Source organism: Branchiostoma lanceolatum, chromosome 2 (genome assembly GCF_035083965.1).
Source record: "Branchiostoma lanceolatum isolate klBraLanc5 chromosome 2, klBraLanc5.hap2, whole genome shotgun sequence".
Classification (NCBI taxonomy): domain Eukaryota; kingdom Metazoa; phylum Chordata; class Leptocardii; order Amphioxiformes; family Branchiostomatidae; genus Branchiostoma; species Branchiostoma lanceolatum.
This window is the reverse complement of record NC_089723.1, coordinates 33,406,526-33,429,283: the sequence shown is the minus strand read 5'-3', so window position 1 is coordinate 33,429,283 and position 22,758 is coordinate 33,406,526. Positions and strand designations below refer to the sequence as shown.

At 40.0% G+C, this 22,758-nt stretch overlaps 2 protein-coding genes across 5 annotated transcripts; both read left to right on the top strand.

The window, feature by feature from the left end:
- Nucleotides 1-511: 511 nt before the first annotated feature.
- On the top strand, nt 512-18,970 carry LOC136428734 (serine/threonine-protein kinase MAK-like). 4 transcript variants are annotated; one of them, XM_066418459.1, is made up of 15 exons: nt 512-635; nt 5,170-5,487; nt 6,854-6,908; nt 7,325-7,446; nt 9,109-9,321; nt 10,078-10,249; nt 10,457-10,624; nt 11,167-11,475; nt 11,617-11,664; nt 12,734-12,911; nt 13,832-13,951; nt 14,656-14,772; nt 15,233-15,353; nt 15,758-15,815; nt 16,926-18,970. In XM_066418459.1, exons 2-14 carry the CDS (start codon nt 5,387-5,389, stop codon nt 15,780-15,782), a joined length of 1,749 nt encoding a protein of 582 aa, XP_066274556.1. In that variant the 5' UTR covers nt 512-635; nt 5,170-5,386; the 3' UTR covers nt 15,783-15,815; nt 16,926-18,970. The 4 variants fall into 4 exon arrangements, with proteins under 4 accessions (XP_066274556.1, XP_066274554.1, XP_066274557.1 ...); XM_066418457.1 differs by having other exon boundaries at nt 13,832-13,996; XM_066418460.1 differs by lacking the exon at nt 11,617-11,664 and having other exon boundaries at nt 13,832-13,996.
- Nucleotides 18,971-19,609: 639 nt separating this feature from the next.
- Nucleotides 19,610-22,754, top strand: LOC136428733 (galactosylceramide sulfotransferase-like). Its single transcript, XM_066418456.1, has 4 exons — nt 19,610-19,824; nt 20,475-20,689; nt 20,974-21,090; nt 21,432-22,754. The coding sequence occupies exons 1-4, from the start codon at nt 19,759-19,761 to the stop codon at nt 22,501-22,503; spliced, it is 1,470 nt and encodes a 489-aa protein (XP_066274553.1). The 5' UTR covers nt 19,610-19,758; the 3' UTR covers nt 22,504-22,754.
- The last annotated feature ends 4 nt before the right edge of the window (nt 22,755-22,758 follow it).

Sequence of the window (22,758 nt, the reverse complement as noted above, 5' to 3'; positions counted from 1 at the left end):
GGAAGAATAATCAGTAAAGGATGTGGCACTTCCTGTGACAGGGCTTTAGAAAATCATGAAAAAGGCTGACATTGGACTAACCGTTAGCCTCCAAAAACCAAGGAGGTTTAACTCCTTGACCAGACTATTATTTAATTCACCAGGTTGTATTTTTTCAGCCAGTAGGTACCCATGTGAGTAATGAGGCTGTTAACGTTGTAACGCACTCGAGGCACCTCCTCGAACACGTAACCCCCATTTTTCGTCTCTTCTGAAAGAGTGCAGCTCCGACAAGAGGAAGAATAATTTACCAGTTTTGCCACTATAGAGTTTCATTTGCAGACGTCTGATTCTCCTGCCTGGTCAATCACTCCCCCTTTTTTGCCGAATTGATAAAATTTAGACGATCCAGAAGGCCTGGCGGAGGCTGATGTCTGACATTCACCAAGGCGAGACCACTCATTGACGACCTCTAGTGATTTTATAACAAACTGCAGTCCAGGGTCAGCTTTGCGCTGTGGCATGACGGGAGTTGATCCTTTGACGTCACCAAGTAATGGCTGTCAACAAGGACCAAACACAGAGGAGGTCGCGCCGGAGATAGTCACGGGTTTCTCACATTTCCAGGGATTTCTACGTTTCTGGACGATAACCAGGTAAGCTAGTGGGTAAAATATGATTTTTCTGACTTCTTCACTGTACACTTTTTCACGCTCAGCGTGATTTTACTAAGAATTCTTTCGATCTTCGCGTTGCAACGCCGATTTTCGCATACCTCGGTTCAGAAAAAAATCCCCTCGTGTCCGATCGGCACTTTCCCTGGCCAATCTGAACGTTTTCTTTAAATGTTTTCATAACGATTTTTCTTGGCACAATCATATTAAACACTCTACTTATTAACCAAGTGTAATACAGTCATCTGTATAACATTACAAGGCCGTGAGGTGTATGTGTGGAGATGGTGTGGGGGTTGTGCCGGCCATATTTGGTGCCCTTTTCACTGTTGCTATTGATTGTAGCACAATGTACACAAACCTATCAATCCCACCAGTTGCTATGTGCCGAACACCCACAAAAAAAGCACCAAATATTCCTTAAATCCACAATTTTCTCACCACCGGAGGCAGTCGGTTTGTCCAGACAGGGGTGTAGTTACGATCACCTGGTGGGTTACCTTTTATTTTGGGTGAAATCGAGACGATTTTGGGTGTAAGGAACAGGTAAGATAAGCCAGGTGGATAACTGTCCCATGGGACCGGCTCCACTGATGGGGAACGCTGGAAATACACCCTACTGACGCTAGCAAGTCCAAACCTAGGACACAGGTATTTCTTCCTCACCACAATCTCTAAGCTTGTGAGAAAACTGTACATTTTTTTTGTGAAATGTTTCAGACAGGTGTGTCAAGGTGTTATGTCGCCCCACACCTGGCGTTTTAGCGTCACTGCCGAGGTTTGTAAAGGCTCTTCACGACAAGTGAACCTTCGCTTGTTCTCGTCAGGCTTTGCCCTGACATCGCCTCTCAGATTCCACCTTTTCAGGCTGCTAAACGTCTTTGAAGACTGTTTCTTCAGGTTTTCAATGAGTAGAAAAATCTTATTGGGAAGTCTTGAGTTTTATATAAAGTGAACAGGTGTAAGGCTTTTCTTTAGTTAGATGCACATGAAATAAATGAGTTGATGCAGTTCCTTTTGTACATGGACTTCAAAGCTAACTTGGAATGTTTTTCTGAAACACCTCATGCGTTTCCAACTTTTAAAAGCTTAGCCATAATCTAATGTTGTTGTTTGAACTGTGGCACAATTTTGGTTTGCCTAGAAAGCACCCGGGGCTGAAGTATTTATTGTTACAAATTAGGTTGATTAGCACAGATTACCTAATTCCAGTTCACATGTAAATCACCAAATGCAATAATCCTATTTGACTACAAAAACAACTTTTGCTCATTCCCACAAAACGTGAAAGATTGTCAGGATCACGCTAAAACATTGTGTGAAAGAAGCTACATGATATGATCCAGAAAACCAGATGCTACTGAAAGGAAATTACTGTAATCAAATGAGTGGATACTACTCTGGTTCCGGTTGCTTCACAACATATGGTTTCTTTTTATAGCACTAATGATTGTAATCATGTCATTCATGTTACATGTATTTCCTGTGAAATGTGTCAGTATTATTTGCAAGGAATGTCACAAGACAGACCAGTTTTATTTCTGATGATGCTCTTTGAACAGTTGTCATGCCCATCAGCTGTTATTTTCACAAAATTCACAGAAATATCCCTCATGCGGGAGGCCCTTTTATCTAAATTAGTATCATTAGCTTGTCCAGTGACTTAGCATGGATCTCTAAAATATCAATCAATATATAGATACATAGATACTCTGGAGATTGGGGGTATGGCATCCAGGCTATCATTGGCTGTATAAAACTATTAAAAATCCAGCTAGCTCTCAAGTGAGATAAGTTTCATCATGGGTTCAACTTTGTTCATGACTTGTAGCATTTCTTATTACTAACTTTTATTCAAGAAGTGACAGTATTTTCTCTGTCAAATTCTGTTTGAAATGTTTGTACAAATTGCATTATTCACCGTGGTGTGGGTACTTTTTCATGACTTTTTAACAGAAAGCAACGAATTGCTGAATAGCGTGTATGTACTACGGTATCGCTTATGTAGACACAGCTGCTAATGTCCTTCTCCAGTGCCTACAGTGTGGCTTTATTACTATCGCAAATACAAGTTCACCCTGGTGTTAATTAACCCGCAGAAATATGCCTCCCATGACATGCCTTACTGCCTAGGAACAATGTCATGAACATGCATTTGTTTGGGTCGTGAAACATTTTAATGCACAAGTTGAGGTCCAGAAGCCAACTTCAAGTGCAATGTCGATTGACTTTGTGCCATTTTATTCAAATGTCACAGTTGGTCTCCAAGAAACTCAAACAAGCATCTAAACATATGGATTCTGTGAACAAAGCTATGGGAAACATAGGTCAGACAGTTTGGTACCTGATCGTTCAAAGTCACCTGTATGGTAACTAACTGTTTATACCCCTCCTAGTAACCATTCTTTGGGTAGTACTGTAATACAGTACTGTAAATCTTGAAATGTTTGCCGTGGGTTTAATTTCGCCGCAACCTCTTTACTACAAATTCATGACACCACAAATATGTCTCCCATGTAGATCTATGGCTACTAAACTAGAGGATTGTTGTTAGTAGGGATAACTTTATGCCGACAAAACAATAAGTCAGTCTCCGATTGTTAAGACCAAATTTTTGCGGGTAGGTATGTAAGGGATGAGGAAAGACAAAGGGACTCTCCATGCATGTGTTTACCAAACAAGTCTAACGGATACTGCCATTCAGTTCCCACCGCAACGGAGAACTAGATATGGTCAGGCCATACTAGAGCCAGCTGGGCATGAGAATGGACACAAGTAAGGCCAAGGCTGTACTAATATTAGTACTATATCAAATTTGTTGAAAGCAGAATACAATATGTATCTGGAGGTACAGTCAAACCTGTGCAAGTGACCACCTCTACGTCATAAGGACCATCTTTCCCATTGACACAAACATCAAGAATCGTGTCCATATTGACCACCTGTCCACATAGACCAAATTTTATTGGTCTCCTGATCTCCAGTCTATAAATATAATCATACTAAGTCACAGACAATTTTTTTGTAGCATTGTTACATTTGTAACAATTTTTGCATGTCAAGACTTTTCAAGTTTTAGGTAGTAATCATTTTGTTGAGTACGTGTTGAGTCTGTTGACAACTGCTACTCCAACTGTTACTCCAAAGTTAGGAAATACATCCCTAAAATGTTATCTTTTAATCAGTCATGGAAACTTCCCTTGGTTTTATCTCATGGAAACAAGGCCCTTCCTTACTGGGAAAGTGGCAGTGATAATATTTTGAGGAAAAAAATAATTTTCTTGCCATTTACATGTTGGACAAATGTACTCTTTAAAACAGAGAGGGTGGTTTGTGTAGTGAAAGCCACATGTTACCTTGCTATGAATGTCCTGCTGTCATGAACACCTGCTTTTGTCATGGTGTGTTGTTGGCATATTTCTAAGGGATCCTACCGACCCTCATTTGCATAGAAGTATTCACAACAGATGGTGCACTGTATGCAGCCCAGGTATTGGTTATACTGTATATCTTGAAATGTTCGCTTTGATTTTATTTTTGTTGTTTTTTGCATTGACCTATCTGCCGTTAATTGATGACTTCAGGAACATACATTTCTATTGTATTGCCACTTTACTACACAATTGTTTCAACTGTACATGTACAAAAGTCACAATATTTTTGTGAAAACCCCCTACTGTGAAAATAATTCCCCACGAAAAATTGAAACTCTGCCAGATCATGGTTAGAAAGTTCCAAGGCAGTTTTTCTTCTTACAATATCTTGCCTTTGACGTGCATATTTATCGCTGAAAGCTCATGGAAAATTGTTACTGCATGAAATATTTATATTTCCTTTGGTCATCAAGACTGTGTTGAATACACTGTATTTTGGATCCCATCTCCCTATACTGACCCTAGCTTGATGCTATCCCTAACAACATTGTCACACTTATATCATCAGACTTTGCTTTCTGATCTTGCGTGACAGCAGTTTTAATGGGGTGCTCTGGATGGATTCTTAAATCATGCATGAGTTTAATGTGGAGATGCTCTTACCTGTATTTACACTTACAGCACAACAATGTGCTACATGTATGTGTCGCTTGGCGTACATCTACAAAATGACAAAATTTATTTCAGTTAGAATCTGTTTATGCTACTTTTTATGATTTAAGTAAACCTTTACATGGGAATATCAATGCGTACATTGGACTTGAGATATCCAGTAGTCGAAAACAATAAAAAACATGCATGACCTTTAGAGTCAATTTAGCTGAATGTTATAATATCTATATTATATACCGCAGCAGAACCTCAGAAAATGCACTTTGTATACATACGAAGTCTGTTTATTTCTTAATTTTTCAAGGAAATTTATATATTATTCATGACCCTTGGGATCATATTCATCGTAGGTCCTGAACGCAGTCCCGATCTTAATGTAATTACTACTTGCAGATCTTATGACTTAGCTCAAAGATAGATAGCCTGAGACACAAACCTATACAAACCACTGTTCCGTTTATATTTTTCAGGAAAATTCTACAGGATTTCGTCAACGTTGAAAATGTTCCTACGACTGGAAACCTGCAGAACTTTTGTATAGATCGTGCCGGTGGTAGACGTGACGAGCTATCGCCGCGTTACGGACCCAACTTCTCAGGAATTCACCAGGGAGAGACCCGCTCTGCGTGTTGTGCACAGAACTCTTCTAAAGGACAATAAACGTCGCGTGCGAGAGAATCCGCCGCCATGAATCGGTACCAGCTGATGAAGCAGGTCGGGGACGGCACCTACGGCAGCGTGCTCCTGGGAAAGGCACACGAGACGGGCGAGATGGTCGCCATCAAAAAGTGAGTCACGCCGTTTTGGCACTGCAAATCATTGGGTTTAACCTTCTCCCTGCTGCCTAACTCTGTAAGCAATACTCTAGTCTAGGGAATTGGGTGCCAAACGGCTACTTCAGAGTGCTAAAGGCTAAGAAATAACAGAAACTTGAGAATTTCAAGAAATATCTTACATGACTTACTAAGCTTGATGAGCACCCTAGCTTTGGCTGTCAATAAATTCTTTAGACATTTGTAATGAAGAAATTATGTTCCATAATGTTTTAGTCTTACGGTATAATGTAAACTCTATTTGTCGGAAAATTATCCTGAACTCTATATATGATGTTGCCCTAAAGTTTAATGGAGGAGAGATTGCAAGTTTTCTTTCAACTTCAAGAAATGAAATACAATGTAGGCAGTTGATCCCACCCCCCATACTTAATTACACCTACAGCAAGCATATCCTGTAAAAATAGGTCACTACCCTTCCCGACCAAGGCCGCTTGTAAGGTCACTTGGTTCTGGACATGCTGTCAGATGTCTACGCCTGTTTGTAAATGTTTGTTGTTTTGTTTCACAATTTCTGGGATATTTCTTTAGTATTTCCCAAGTAGCGAGATGGAAATCAATATACCAGTGTGTTGTCTTATTATTCTACGTTATACTTCAACTTGGCAGTCCAGTCAAAGTAGATTATAATATACTAACTTAGTGATGATTCTATAATGGAAAAGTGATTTTGTCACTTTTGTCTTTAGACCCTTACCACATGTACCACCGGCTAATGGTTATTTATGTGCATGTTTGGTTGTACAGACACATTGTTTTGTTAAACTAGAGACTGGACTTTAATCCTAGCAGTGATGTACTAGACAGCTAACTCAGCACTTATACTGCTAATAAAGATCACAATCTCCCCTTAAAAAAAAGCCAGATAGTTGCTGTACTATAGCTGATAATATAAATAAAGATTTCCTAGCATGATGATATTTCTTATTCTGGTAAAACCAAAAGCTATTTTTGTCATGCAAACATGTTTGGCATTCTCGAATGTGTACTTTGGAACTGTACTTTGAAACCCCCGGTACTTGAAATATTTTTATTTATGATGAATATAAAAACACAATTAATATCACCTTGCAGGAATTTTCTACAACAGTCTGTATTCATTGGAAAGGTTTCATTACATCAACACTGTTCCTAGATTATTACTCATGCTCACTCAGTTGAAGTAAGTGCAGTTGCAAGTTTTCAACAAATGTTCGATGTTTGAAAAAAATGTATCATACTGGTAGACTCAGAAAGGACTGTAGTCTGACAGTCAAATGAGGATGATACTCTGGAATGATGATGATACTGACTAAAATGTGTTTTTATTTTGTTTCTACAGAATGAAGAAGAAATTTTACTCATGGGAAGAATGTATGAATCTTAGAGAAGTCAAGGTGAGTCAAACTTTTAATGTTTCAAATTGTTCACTGATGCCACACCAATTTAATTTCTTGGTTAACGGATTTTTATCCCAAAAAAATTTTTAGAAAAAAAAAATCATGAAAACAGAAGGCTGGCCCAGCCTTCTGTTTTCATGATTTTTGTTTCTAAAATTTTTTTTTTGGAAAATAAAAATCCTTTAACCAAGAAATTAAATTGGTGACTGTGGCCTAATGGCTTGATTGCAAACATCAACACTTTCAATGTAGATAGTGTGATATTATAACCTACAAATTGTAACTGGTTTCTCTGTGCACTGTTAAAGTTAGGACTGCTTTTACTTTTAGCAATTAGTTTAGTTCCTTGAAAAACGCATCTGCCAACAGTGTTGTATTTCCTAAGTCTCATGACTTTGTCGTCTTTTTTTCAGTCTTTGAAGAAACTGAATCATGCCAATGTTATAAAACTGAAGGAAGTCATCCGAGAAAACGACACTCTCTATTTCATCTTTGAATACATGAAGGAAAATCTCTACCAGCTAATGAAAGACAGGTAAGTGTCATCGCTGTGTCAGTTTTTTCAAAGTTAGAGATACATGTATCATGGAACATATCAATGGTGTTATGTGCTAGACATTTATAGGCAAACAGTAGTGGACAACCTCAAGTCAACTGTGGATGACTGGAGTGTGATAGATGTCGGTTAGCTGACAAATGAGTGTACTCTACTTTATACTGTAGACATACAATTTATTGTTAGGAGAATGCATGAAGTGTAGTCTAGTCTAGTGTAGCACCAGAGCTTTACTCAAGAAAAGTGAATACCAGAAGTACTGTTGTGTTGAATTTTCTTCTATAGTCTGTCTCCCCAACAAAGAAAAACCTGTGTGTACCATGGGATGTGTCTGAATCTGAGTCTTTCAAAAAAATTCCTTTCTCCCACATTGTTTTCCTTTTCTAAAGTGAAGCATCCTTGGCTCAAGGGTACAATGGCAAAAAAAACTTGTCCTTGCCAACGGACGGGCTGTTTACTTTTGACGGAGTGAAGGGTGTGGAAGTACGGCCCGTTTGTCACCATCGATACGCAGAAGGTTCTATGAGAGGGATTAAGAGCAGCAGCAGCCATTTGTTGTTTTTAGACGTCTAAAAATGTTTGCCACCTTTGATCCTATCCTCAACAAATTGGCCTCTCCTGCTGATGGGGCCAAAGGTCAACTACAACAGGAATGCTGATTGGCTTATCCTCTCATGGATGCCCTGCTGTGATTGGCCGATGCATAGAATGTTGATTCGTAACCAGGGGCAACCTTAAGGACATAATAGTATTTGTGCCTGAACAAATAGAAGGGGTTTTCTTGGGTGGAGGGTGTGGATTCAGGGTGACCATGTAGGCTTAAAATGGCAAATACAAAGACGAGTGCTGACGAAAACGTCTGTACTCAGCCCAGCAATTGTCTTTAACCGTCCAATACAAGTCCTATTTCTGTGTTATCTACACCTTTAGAAATAGGAAACTTTTCAAGTGAAAGGAGTGAACGAGGTGTGAAGTTCAGTCAAGGGTGCCAGAGTGCACACAGTGGGAGCCAAGAAAAACATGGCAGCGTTTTGTTGGCTTTTCTGATTGATTGATATGGCCCTGGGCATGTTGGCCCAGGCTTAAGTCTGTCTGTTATTCTGATAGACTCAAATTGATATTCTTCCAGCTATGGGATGATAAAACCCAAAGTGATAAGGAAATACCGCTGTTCTATAGATGCACACAGTAACATACTTGATCGCCCAGGAAAGAAAATCTAATATTAGAACTGCAGTTTACCCTGGCTGATACAAACAGAATACATGAAGTAGTCATTGCATCATGCCTACTTAACATGGTTTGTCTGACATGAAATATTGTATTCTGGAGTAAAAACAGAGGGGAGCTCTTTTTTTTGTGGTGAGGGGCCCTTTTTCCCTACACACCTCTAACTAGAAACCTTCCAAAAACAAATCCAAATTCAAAGTGTTATACAACTACATCTCTCCCATGAATCCACGTCCCATGGCCAGGATAAACACACTCAGCCCCTGTTCTCAGTTGTATCAACCATTTTGTATCTTATCCACTTTCACAAAGCAGTGAATAATGGCCATTCGGGTTAAAGGAGCCTGGTATACTTCTCTTCCTTAATTTCAGGAAAACAAAAGAAACTCATTTTTTTGTATTTTTTTTCAGGGACAAGTTATTTCCAGAGTCAGTGATACGTAACATCCTGTACCAGATCACACAAGGCATGGCCTTCATGCATAAGCACGGCTTCTTCCATCGCGACATGAAGCCGGAGAACTTGTTATGTATGGGTGCCGAGCTCATCAAGATAGCAGACTTTGGGCTGGCCAGAGAAATCCGCTCAAGACCTCCGTACACAGACTACGTATCAACAAGATGGTACGTGTAGCATTGTCGAGATAACATTGTCAGAACGTCATACACTCAGGATATTGCGTGCGTCATGGTATTTGCTGAATGTTGGCACAATAACAGTTATTGCCAAGGATTTTATATATATCACAATGTGTTTAAGGGGTGTGGCTGCTTTCTCAAATATTGTATGAAAGGAAAAGTGGAGAAAAAACATTGGCAAAACATGCCTGTCAAAACTGGCGACTTATCTCTGTTGGTTAGACCTAAGTCGTGTTCCTGACATGTGTAGCAAATGCTGGTAATTTACGTACTTCACGTTCCCTAAGACGTGTGGGAATTTGTGATAATGTAATCCACGTTTCCAACATGTGTGCCAACCAGTGACAAGTAGATTACAGAAGTTAAAAGGGCTTTTAATGCCAATGGTGAGTGGGTGAGTGAGTGACTGTTTTCAGATTTTATGTGCCAAAATTCGACCATCTTTAATTGAGAAATGCTTTTTTCATTCACGAATAATTTACATACAATATATGGTTTGCATTTGTGTGATAGCACATTTAAATGCAGACTTTTTTACCAGTGTCAATAGAAAAAGTATTGTTTGTTATGCAATGAGAGAAGGATCTTGAATCTGTAGTGTTATAAGTTACATGCAAACTTTCAAATTTGCACTTTTGAAAAGTTGCCATTCATCAAGTGCAACTTCAATTACCTTTCCTCATCAGTTATGCAAATGTTTGCACCTTGGGCCGGTTGTAATCATCGTATCCATCCAACCAGGTACCGAGCACCAGAAGTATTGCTTAGATCCCGAAACTACAGCTCACCGATCGACATGTGGGCCATCGGCTGCATCATGGCGGAGTTGTACACCCTGAGACCGCTGTTCCCAGGCAGCAGTGAGGTGGACGAAATCTTTAAAGTCTGCCAAGTTCTAGGCACGCCTAGCAAGGTACGAAATTTAATCTACGTGTTAGGTTACTGAGAGTAGAGCACCTGACGGGGCCAAGGTAGACTTTTTTCTTACAAATCATAGTTCCATGATTTGTAATAAGAAACGTCTACTGGTTCAGATATGAAGAACAATGCACTAAATATGATAATTGTATACAGTTAATCATTTCTTTAGCGTGACATTCCATGCTTTTGTCATCTGCAGTCTGATTGGCCAGAGGGTCACCAGTTGGCAGCGGCAATGAACTTCCGGTTCCCCCAATGTGTCCCCACCAACCTGAAAACCCTCATCCCTAACGCCAGCAATGAGGCGATCCAACTCATGAGAGACATGCTGCAATGGGACCCTAAGAAGAGACCAACAGCTGCACAGGTAGGGGTGTTCCTTTACATTGTCGGTTGATTGTTCAGTATGATTATAAGTATCTTCATTTGTATACATCTCTGTTGTACATGTAGACTAGCCGACTGCTGCCCACCCCTGTGTCAGGGAACCCCGCAGCATTATAATCAGATACTGGATACTACTACTGTGTTGTATGTCTGTTGTCCATTCCAAGATATACATAATTGTATTGATTTCACTCTTAGTAAGTCTTACTGTCTGTTGTAAGTTAGAAACTAGTCATTTTCACTGAAGTGTGTGAAAAACAGATATTGCTTTTTTGTTAGCGAGTGGGGGAAAAAAGGAACTCCTGTCTACGCAGGGCCACAGAGTTTGCAAATGTTTTTTTATTGCATTTCACAAAAACACATGATACAAACAGAGAAAAAACAAAGTTCAGGAAAAATATAAACATAAGCCACAGATCCAAAATGATAAGTAAAGGGGGAAACAGAAATGAGCTACAACGTAAATAGCCACAGAGTTTGTAAATTTTGACTCTAACGTGCTATATCCCTGTTAATTTTCAGTCCCTGAGATACCCGTACTACCAAGTGGGGCAGAATCTGGGACCCAAAATGAGTCAGCAGCAGCTGATCGCCCATCAGGGCGGCCCGTCGCCTGCCAAACAACCCCTGAAGGAAATCCAACCTCAACAACAACAACAACATCATCATCACCATGGCGCTGATGGAACACTGCCGGCCGTAGCCAATCAAAAGCAGCCTGAGCCCGCGGCAGCAAAGGCTGCTGGGAGGAAGCGATGGGGGGCGCAGCCGGCGGACAGTTTCGATGATTTAGATGACGAGTTTGACTTTCTGTCAAGTTACTCCAAAAAGGTGAGTCTTTTAACAGCTGTGCAACTCTGTACTCTTCTTTCCTTCGCAAAGAAGAAGTATTGATTTTGAACGGAAAAAATGTCATGTTCGACTAGGAGTGAATTGCGTGATGATTTCACATCGTTTTTCTACCCTTTCTAGAAAATGCTACATCCTACAGTGAGGAAACCTGTCTATATGAAAGGAAAGGTGTGGCCATCACTTGTGCTGCACTTTTTCAGATTGATTTTCTTGGCACGATCCGATTGATTTTCTTGGCACGATCCCATCAGATTAGCCCTTTTTTGCTGGTGTTTGAGTTTGAAAAGGCTTTTAGAGCATGCACTTAAATCATTGTGTGATTCTGTACGTTTCTGAAGATTTGATTTCTAGGTTTTCGTGTTGTTGCATGTTGCAGCACCTACAGTCTTTTATCTTCGGAGAAGTTGTCACAAAGGCCCCCTTTCTACTAGACGGCAATCACTAAGTAACCGTACAGGGACCAATTGAAAATTGAATTTGTTTTACCCTTAATTTCATAATCGGAATAATTGATGCAAGATGTAAAAGGATGATTTAAAAGACAACAAAACACACGAAACATAAAAGAATGAGTTCTTCATCTCTGAAATTCGTTAAGTGATCAATGAAATCTTTGGTCTCTGAGCCATCGCAGCCTCTAGTGGAAAGGGGGTGACAGCACACAGGGACTTGTCTTGTACTTTCAAAAGGACAGAGTGCCTTTGAAATACATGTTGCTCTCTATAGGATGTGTTTTTGTCATTGTTTAGAAACCTTTGATGAAAATCAGTTTGCATCCTTAGAGAACCCATTCCCATCAAAGGTGTATTGAATAATGATACAACAACAAACACCAAACATTTGTACAGTTGCTTGTATGCTTTTTTTCTAGCTTCTTGTTGGCTTATCAACAGGGATGCCTGGAGTCATCACCCGCCCATCCACTGTGTTTTTTTCTCTCATAGTATATTACATTTACTTGAAATTAGTTGTTCTTGATGGCCATGTTTGAAAACCCATCGTAGCACTCCAGGTTTGCCCATCCTAACCCCTGGCAGAGGAAGATTGCAGACATCCCTGCTGTTTGAGCATGTTTCTGCTGCGGGCAGTTAATGACATACCTTGTTTTGTATTGTTGCACATTGGCATATAATACAAGCTGTGATTTAGCTTCTTGTTAGCTCTAATGACCATCATTAATGTAACACTGATGTTTATCACACTATTACAATAGCTTTTTGTCTTGCTGTTTCTTTAGCCCTCTGTTCACAAGAAGAAAGAGGACGACTCTACGACTGAGCTGGACTCCATTTTTGGGAGCGCCAAGCCGTCAGCGATACACGTCAACACGAAGCAGCAGCCGCCCGACTCTGGGAGGTCCACCACGAGGTCGTCCGCCAAGCAGCATTACTTCAGACAGTCCAGATACATGCCAGGTATGGGACTGGTTGTCACTTCAATTACAGTTGTGCAGCTTTTTAATTTCAATGTACAGAATCAACAATCTGCCTCATCCATGACTACAGTTGCAATTTGATGCAGCAAACGTAGACAAGAATAAAGTATGATAGGTACTTATTTGGTTACAATACAGCAAACACCATAAACTTAATAGTTCTTATATGCATTACTGATATTTCACACACGTCCCAAAAAGACATGCCTGAGTGACCGCTGAAGAGGGCACGTAATCCTTATCAAACCAATATGACAAGACTGGAAACAGAGTCTCTGTAGGAATGACAAGGAATTTCAGCAAAACCATTTCTAACAGGCCAGCTGTGTTTGTTGGCTATCAAAGTGTCTTTTACACCTTATGCTGGGACTGTTATCTCAAGGGCTCATCGTATTTACTCCTTGACCCAGTTTCATCTAATCTAGCCTACCTGCCTGTTACAACCAGGTGTACTTAAGTATCGGTTATCACAAACCCGCACGATCTGTGTTGGCCAAGATATGTGATGAGTGTATCGCTTCAACTCAGGAAGTAGGCCATTTCAGAGCCAACCTCTCTCTTGTATGGTCTTGTCAAGAAGTCAAAAGAACAGCACAACTCAGCCAATGGGATGCAGCTGTCCCATTCAAGTTACTAGAGTCCACAATTTTGCAGAAGTGGAACTTAGAAGAATCGGTACCATACAACTTACAAGTAGATGGTGAAAAAATATAGAAATAAGAACACTAGAAAACAAAAACATTGGTGTGCATTCATGTTTATTTGCTTGCCCCTTTCTTCGACAATTCTGGAACAAATTTGGTGAAGTTTTACCTAAACAGCATAAATCTTTGTCTTTTTTTTTCATCCTTGTTATTTGTCTAACTTTAAGTACATTGTATGTTGCATGCTTTCTTGCAGGGATGAACAGTACGAAGGGGAGTGCCAACCAAGAAGCCAGCCTGTTTGGGAACAGCCCCTACCAGAACAAGCCCTCTGTCACCGGCATGAACGTCAACAGAACCAACTACAATGCCATTGGTGAGCCCCTCAGTGCATACGGCACACGCAGGGTCCCCTTCTTAGGTACAAGGAACAATCATCATTTCGGCATGCAGTGGCTTCAGCAGTTTGGTGTGCACTGCATGGAAAAAAAGCATGATTGCAGCTTTGTTATATTCCTCACTTCTTGAGACATATCCAAAATTGAAGGAGAACCTTTGGCCAGTAAAATGTGATGCACATTTTCAAAGCTATCTACATTTTAGATTGGGAGTCATTTTTTGGGGCGTTATCATCACTACGAAATCACCTTTTTACTGATAAGAATTCTGTTGTACTTAGATTTTTACCATAGAATGTATTCTGCATTGTCCCTCAGCCTATGTCCCAGATGAAAAGGGGATTGGGCAAACACCACTTCCTAACAGCCGCTTTATAACATCAGCTTCAGCACTTTTGCATGTCAAAAATATAAATAAAAGCCGTTTGCACAGTTCCCACTGTTCTCTCTTTCCTCAACTTTTGATATTCTGAGACACTGCTCTACAGTTACCATGATAGTAATATAATACTTATCTATTAAAAACAAGCACACTTTCCTCCTGATCAGCATTTCAACGCTGTTCCTTATGAATGCATCATATCTGCAGGTCAAGGAGGCCTTCTAGATCAGCATGGCACTCTTAATGAAAGGAAAACAACTGACACAAAAGGCTCATGAATTTGTTCTCCCCCCTTTAAAGGTGGTGCTGGTTATGGCCGAGACAGAACGTACGACGGCGGGTACATACCATCCTTCAGCAAGAAGGAGGTGGGGTCAGCTTCTCAAAGAGTGCAGCTCCCTAACAATGCTGGAACAAGTAAGTCCACAGTTCTGATTTTGTTTACTAATATGATAAGTTTGGTTAATCCATGTTAAAAGTTGTGTTGCTCTAACTTCTATATTGCTTTGTTAATGTAAGAGAGAATGCACTGTTGAGACATATTGTGACATTGGAAAGAAAACATTGTTGAGACAAGCACGTAGGCAGAACATAATGCACATACAGTAATTAGCCTGCTATTCAAACCTATTATAGCTGCCGAATCTCTTATGTTCTATTTGGTTAACGTTGCATCAGAGTGACGGCCGTTGCATAAGATATGTCTTTGGACACAACTAAATGAACCTATATACGAGATATTAACCTTAGATACTCGAACATGACCTTAAACACTGCCGATGTGCTGTTGAGATATATTGTGCTGCAACAGAAGGGCAATTCACATGTTTGTATTGTGTCTCACCTGTGTGAACGTTCTGCTGGTGTGCTCCTCCAGATTACGGCCAGTGGAAGGCGGCGCGTGCCCAGCCAGGTGCGTTCACCTACCAGCCGACCAGGAATCCGTCAGGGCTTCGACACGTCAACCCAATCAGTGGAAGAACAGACTGGGCAGCCAAGTAAGTGTGATCCTATGTTGATCTCACAACATACAATATAGTGTCCCACAAGGATACCTCGTAGGACCTCTCTTCATGTAACTGTTGCACAGGGTGATATGTGATGGGCACATAGTGCATCCTTTTAATTCTTGTCATTTTAACAGACTGCATTTGAAGGTGTTCTTGTACAGAGCTGTTGATACCGCAAATACAAAACTCAGCTTAAATGCTATAGACAAATGTACTCATCCTCTTTATCATTCTTCCCTGTATGTACATCTCGTCTTAACTTTCAAGTAGAACTTTGAAAAAATCTATGTCATTGTCATACTTACATATACAATGTACATGCTTCCCACTAGTGACAAAACACCAGAAACCTGAAAAGGCTAACGTTAGCTTTGTTTACACCCCAATTTCAGGTATTGTAGAGGAAAAGCAACATGAAAGCATGATGGCATGAATAAAGTCCAACAAGTTGTAAGAACATATTCAAATCCGTACGAGGTGTTCTTTTTGTTGTGACCACCCTTTTTGTTGGGAACAATGCATGACACTTTTGGTGCATAACAACAGGCTATTTCAGACACACACAAAAAACGAAATAAGGAGCAAGATGGCAAGAATATATAGGGGAAATTTGAATTGACATTTTAAAGAAATATAGAATAATAGCTGCCATCTGCCCCCTATTTTGTTCTTCCTTTGAGAGGTCAAGTGATGTGAGCTGGGATGATATACAATGATATAATCAGTCACAGATACATTGTTTAGTGTGTGCAACTTCAATTGTGACGGAAATCTGCTGAGTGGGCATTTGCTTTTAGAAAGTACATGCAACTTTATTTTTGGTTGCCTTATTTTCGAAAGCAGGTTGCAATGATGAACAGTTAGATATTGTTCACACACTGTTTCTGTGATTGGTTATACATCGTTTTCTGTCCATACACTTCCACATCTTTCACACATTTTCATAATTGAACATGCTTCTTTTTAAGGGTACATTATCCGCATAAACTTCATTCTTTTATCTGGTGTGCAAACTTTAACTTTATTTGCAGACATATGCTTTTCTTGCTTTTTCATGCCATGGCATTGCCAGTCCATACATGTATACGTTGTCTTGTGTATCAGACAGAAATGCCTTTTAATTTGGTGCTGATGCAGAAATCAGGGCCTGTCCCATTCTGTTTCGTGGTTTCTTAATGTTTTGTTGCAGACAGGAATCAAAATTGGTACACAAAACATGACAAGGTGCAATCTCTGGGTCAGACCCCGAATGCCATTCTGTTCTTGTCATTGTTTTCTGGAGGTCATTGGGCAGAGGTCAAACCAAAGTCCAAAAGACCACAAATCGAATTTCAAGTTCTTTTTGATACATTGTACATGTAAAAATTACAGTGTATACAATGTACCTAACTTGAAGGTCCTCTTGTGTTTTTGCATTCATCCTTGAATTGATGTTGGCAGATCGAAAGAGTTCTTACCCATAAAAGATCACATCAGCACCTCCAAAGACATGTATGGTGTAACTTTGCAAGTTTTTAGAAATCTAATTCTAAACATGTCATTTTCCTTATGTTTCTGCAGGTATGGTGGTCATCGGTAGCAGGACCTGTCTGGCCACTTCCCCATGACACACAACTTAGTGCAGTACAAACATGTATCACCTTAAGCAGTCATGTTCAAAGAAAATAAGGTTCAATTTTTAGCAATGACATCACAAAGGTATCATCACAATTCTCATGCCAAGTAAACTGTGTGAGAGTTCTCAACATTTGTAATTAATGCATACATCTAGTTGTCGTGCTAAATGTGCTTTGAAAAATTAAATTAAAGGGGACATCAATTAAGCGTCTTAACACTAAATATGATTAAGGTATGATTAGATCATATGTTATAAGTGCAGTCAAAATCAGTAACTGTTGGTTCCTTAAGTGAGTGTAAGCATGCCACAAGATGTATACAAGACTCAGACTTTTTTTTTCTTTTTACACAGTGGCAAAAGCTGTCAGAAAGCCTTATGCACAACCATAACTGACATTAAATCAAACTTCAGATACTTGCTCTGATTGTTCTGTATTTGTGGCGTTGCTGGAAGTTACACTTAATATGGGAGTGTACAATGTTGAAATGTTACTCTACAAAGAGGATTTGGTATTACTGAATTCTGTACATTTCACTGAAGAAATGTCTGTTTTTTAGGACTTATGAATTGTATGCTCCTTGCAGAGACATGTACTGTACAGTTGTATAGAGTTCAACAATGTCATGAGCAGAAATAGTGCCTCAGAACAAGAGCAGTTAAACATGTGGCTTGTACAGTTTCAAATGAAAATTGGAACAAACTAGGGACCAGTTTTTGCATATGAAAACATGTGAAAATCCAGCTATGTACGAAGATGTACCCATGTTTTCCGGTAAAAATTTCCCCCTTAAGAGTATTTTGGTCTTTCCATTAGAAATGTAAATGAAGCACACAATACCTTGTAAATGCATGATATTTTAGTGTAATAAGGATGTAAAAGTGGAGACTGTAGTTTTAAAACTGACAAATGTGTAAATTTACACTGTGCAATAGATCGTCATCAGCATCCACCTCACTGTAGTGTGTCTTTAAAGGTTGTAAATCAATATTTTAAGACAATTTTTCTTCCCTTTTTGTTGACGAATAAAGTAGATGGAATTTTGTGATGTAAATAGACATGTACGTCCACAGTACAACTTGTTTTAAGGTTGTAAATTTTATTATTTACAATGTGCATGGGGGTTATACAGCTATATTTGGTATATCCTCCATACTGTTACATGACCATTGGAATCTTGAATGTCTGCCCTAGCCCTGTGCGCCAGTCCTGGATTTGCTCAAGCGAAGCTGTTAGAACTGCATAACCAGTTTGCTGTGTATTTCTAGGACTTTTAAAACTTGTTGGTGGGAGGTGTTTTTTATGCCTACCTGTGGTGCAGTTGGCTTTCAAATTTTCTGTCATCAGAAAATGTATTTCCATTTTCACTAGCAACTGCCATCCACTCCAAGACCAAGAATATATACAAATATCAAGGATAGTGTTTCATTTAATAATGATTTTTTAAGTATTGCAAAATGTTGTGGCAGTTGGTGAACATGTTAGAAATCTTGACTTCTCTATTTGGCTACTCTCAAGAAGGAATAGTTCTTAACATATAGTGCTGAGATTCTAAAGACTCTGCATGTGGCAAAAAACAATGTCAAAGTCAACAGTATGTTATGATATTTTAGCAGAGATTTTGTTCAAAAAACTCAAACCACCCCACCCTTCAACCAACAAGACTGGGCTGCAGTTTAGTCCAGGGTACAGTGGCATTGTGATGTGTAACGCTAGTACAAGATGTTATGAATACATTTTGTAGATTAATGTATGATGCCTTTATATATGATTCCTTTCTTGGATTGTTTAATTTACTGATAAAGACTTTCGTTGCTGTTGCCCAGATGACTTGATAAGAAACTGTACATGTTTACGGTATGTTGTTAGAAACCCTGCAAATGTATATGTACAATGATAGTGATCGACTTGTTTATCTCTCGAATTTGTGATATAGTTTGTAGATTACTGAAAATCTCCAAGTAAAAAAAAAAGAAATTGAAAACATTGTTTCCGTCGCTCTGATGTTTCATGTTCTTCTATATACATTTCTTATTATACATACGAACGGAATAAAGCACGACTTCATTGCTAGTAAGACAATGGTACAAAGTCAAGAACACATGAGCTTCACTAAAGCTGCGGTCATTTATTTAGAGGGGGTTAAGAAGGACATGGGGATTGGGGGGAGGGCCGACACCGTAAGTAATGGATAACGAACACAGTTTCGATCATAGTATTTAGTATTAAAACCATGCCCGAAGGCTAATTGCAAGGGAACACATAGATACGATTGCGCGCGCGCGATTTTTAGATAACATAAGTGGGTGCCAACCTGTTTGGGACTGTCGTATAGTATACAGTAACGTGTTATACCTCGATAAGGAACAACGTCATATGCACTGCCAGAGAACTGGAGGCCACGCTAGCTACAAACTAATCTGCAAATTGCGGTGACCCTCCCCCTGTATTTCTTGTTTGGCAACTTTTAAACTGTGCTGTGTTGGCGGCAGACATGTTTCGGGGGCTACCAAAGGGTTTTCGGCGAAAAGTCTTTACAAGCGCTGGCTTCTGTACATCGTCTTGGCGGGTGGTTCTTCGAATTCGTTCATTGCTAAAACATGTTTGTACCCTCCACTTCTGTGCGAATTTGAAATTACAAGAAAACGCACAGCAGTTGCAATACCTGCCATATAACCCTATAGAACCTTCTTACAGCAACAGCTGCCCTGAACAAATCAAAGCTTCGCGATTTGAAGGTTTGGTATCTTACACCACGTCTTGGTCCTGAGCGAGCAATGAGGAGGCTGAACTGGTATGGCTGTGTTCGACTCCTTTACAGGTTCAAGGACAGCCTTGCCTCTGTAAGTAATGGACGTACTTACTAGTAGTATTAGAATTTCAACAGTGGTACAAAAATGGATTGAAATGCCACAAGGGCTGTAGAATGACTCGTTGACGTGGTTTTGTGCGGTGATTCTGTTTGATACTAAACGTTTAATACATTGTCTGTGACCTGTGGTAGACCGAGTGTCATTCTTGAATAGGACTGCATGTTTAGCCATAACCGATGCTGTGTGGCTAATATGAAATACATGTGTAGGGTTTTACCAAAAATTGACCGACGAATCATATACAAATACATACATGTTCGCTACTGGCTGGTCAGAAATAGTACCGATTGGTTTTGATTTCTATGGTTGATGAAATCTTAGAAAATCAATGTTCAGTTTCCATGTAACAGGTTGTCATGTCATGCCATGTCATGTTAAATGTTGTTAGCGTAGTTTTGAATTGAAATAAACAAATAGAGAAATGATCCCTTGTACCTAGTGTTAGCTTTCCACAGAAACTCTAATATTGACATGCTTTTGCAGCAAATATTTCTATGCCAAAGCAGACTAAGTCTTTTTTTCCCGACTAGACACAGTTTAAATCTTGAGTAAGTTACGTAAAACCAAACACAGCTGCAGGGGCTGACGATTTAGATACGGTTAATCAAAACATTTTACAGATCACTTCGCATCGTCACCTTTGGAAGACCAACAGACCCTTGGTGGTCCTGCTTGGCGGAATGGTACTGCTGTTGGCCCTGTACACATACCTGCTACTGATCATAGAGGAGAAATATGAAGAACGACAAAAGCTGATGATAGCTATACGGAATATGGCCGATGCCTCTGTTCTGAACAATCAACGAACATTGCCCATGAACGAACTCAAAGAAGGGTATTAGAGTTTTCCTATTTTTACTATACTGTTAAATGCGGAAAAGTTCGCGGTGGTTTTATGTTCGCGGTTTTCATATACAGTATATGTCATCATTCTCTTGCAATCAATGGCAGATAGCAAACCAAAAATCAGATTATCATTTTATTTGTTCGTCGATATCACTAGTAACTGTGAAACTTAATTAAAACGTTGAAACATGGTTTGTAAAAAAATAGTATCACATTTACCACAAAGTTGACGATTTTAGCAAATGTTTCACATTATTTTGTTTTCCTTTTTAGATGGAGCCAAACCGTTGGGCGTGCCCAGCCTGGTGCGTTCACCCACCAACCGACCAGGGATCCGTCAGGGCTTCGACTTGTCAACCCCATCAGTGGAAGATCAGACTTGGCCGCCAAGTAAATGTGATTCTATGATGATACTAGTACTACGTCACGCAATACAGTGTCCCACAAGGATCCTTACTAGGACCCCTCTTAACGTAAAAATGTGATATGTGATGGCCATATTCTGTCGAGAGGTCAACAGACTGCATCTAACGGCGTTGCAGTATAACTGATGCCTCTCTTCGTAACAATCAACGAACAATGGACGAACACAGAGAAGGGTACTCGAGTCTTCCTGTTATCACACTATATTTGTTATCATTCTCTTATAACCAGTGGTAGGCGGCACGCAAAATTCAGCCAATAACACCACAAAGGTAATTATTTTCAAATTTGTTTATTTCCCTTTTTAGGCGGAGCCAAACTGCAGTTATGGAATGGCAGACACCTACTTGTGAACCAAAGCAAAATGTCGCTTTCATAAAAGTTCACAAGGCAGGGTCAACTACAGTGCAGAGTGTCTTCCTTCGCTACGGCTACTCCCACAATCTGACCGTCATGCTGCCCGGGGGGAAGAATCCCGCGTCTTTCTCGTGGCCCAACTTCCCCGCCCCCGGGGACGCCTATCCCGTGAGTGGTGGGGTGTATAACATCCTCACCCATCATGCCAGGTACCATCCGGAAACCATCCGGGCTAGGATGCCACCCGACACGGCCCGCGTCGCCATCATGAGACATCCCCTCGACCACCTGAAGTCCATGTTCAATTTCATTCACCTAAATACTAAATACAAGCTTGACCCATTGAACCCGATTCAGATGTTCCTCGAAAACGTTACCGACTACGCAGAGATCGACAGCAAATTTTACGACGGACGCTCACCGACTAGAAATTTCCAGTCCTACGTTTTAGGCTTCGATCAGAGGAAAGATTTTGGCGATGAGGGAGTAGAACAGCATTTTAGAGAGATAAAAACAGACGTACCGTTTGTCATGATTCTTGAACATCTCGATGAATCCCTGATTGTCCTCAAACGATCGATGTGTTGGGTTATGAAGGACATTCTCTACGATTGGACTGCGAGAAACTACCGAAGATTCTATTACAAATCATCAAGCTTGAGCCAGCTGGCTATGGAGAACCATCGCAAGTGGAGTTCCATAGACTACGCGCTGTACGATCACTATAACAGAACACTCTGGGAGGAGGTCGAAAAGGGCGGGGAAGACTTCGCGTTGGAGCTTGAACACTTTCGAACGATGAATAGCAATGTGAACGAACATTGTAGGATTGATCCTAAAGGTAGCAAGAGCTTTCCAGCGACAAGGTGGAGTATGGCGTGGACGGTAGATGCTAACTTTTGTAAGCAACTGAGACAAGAGCGGTTCATTTGGGATTGGAAACTGTCAATGAGACAAAACGAAAAGATACGTAGGGAAAAAAATAGATACTTTATAGCTAACAGAGCTGTACAATATACCTAACGTTGGTATATTCTATTTCTATAGAACTTGGTGGCAGCATGTTATTGAAACATATATAATGCAATACGAAGAAAGTTACAGAAAATAGAACAGAAAAGGCAAGAAAATGATAATGTCAGAGAATAATTGCACAGAAATGTAGTAAATTATTGTAAGAAACATTGTAACTTACGTTATACAGGTCATTTTTAGTTTGGCCGGAACCACATCTAGAAGATTTTATGGATCATAAAAGCTGCTACGCCTCTTTACATT

Bases quoted from the DNA above. Each gene is read 5' to 3' on its own strand.
- LOC136428734 (XM_066418457.1), top strand. From the start codon at position 5,387: ATGAATCGGTACCAGCTGATGAAGCAGGTCGGGGACGGCACCTACGGC. The intron at 9,322-10,077 runs GTACGTGTAGCA...CCATCCAACCAG, and splicing joins GACTACGTATCAACAAGATG to GTACCGAGCACCAGAAGTAT. The intron at 15,354-15,757 runs GTAAGTGTGATC...CCCCAATTTCAG, and splicing joins AGAACAGACTGGGCAGCCAA to GTATTGTAGAGGAAAAGCAA.
- LOC136428733 (XM_066418456.1), top strand. From the start codon at position 19,759: ATGAGGAGGCTGAACTGGTATGGCTGTGTTCGACTCCTTTACAGGTTC. The intron at 19,825-20,474 runs GTAAGTAATGGA...AACATTTTACAG, and splicing joins TCAAGGACAGCCTTGCCTCT to ATCACTTCGCATCGTCACCT. The intron at 20,690-20,973 runs GTATTAGAGTTT...TTTCCTTTTTAG, and splicing joins ATGAACGAACTCAAAGAAGG to ATGGAGCCAAACCGTTGGGC.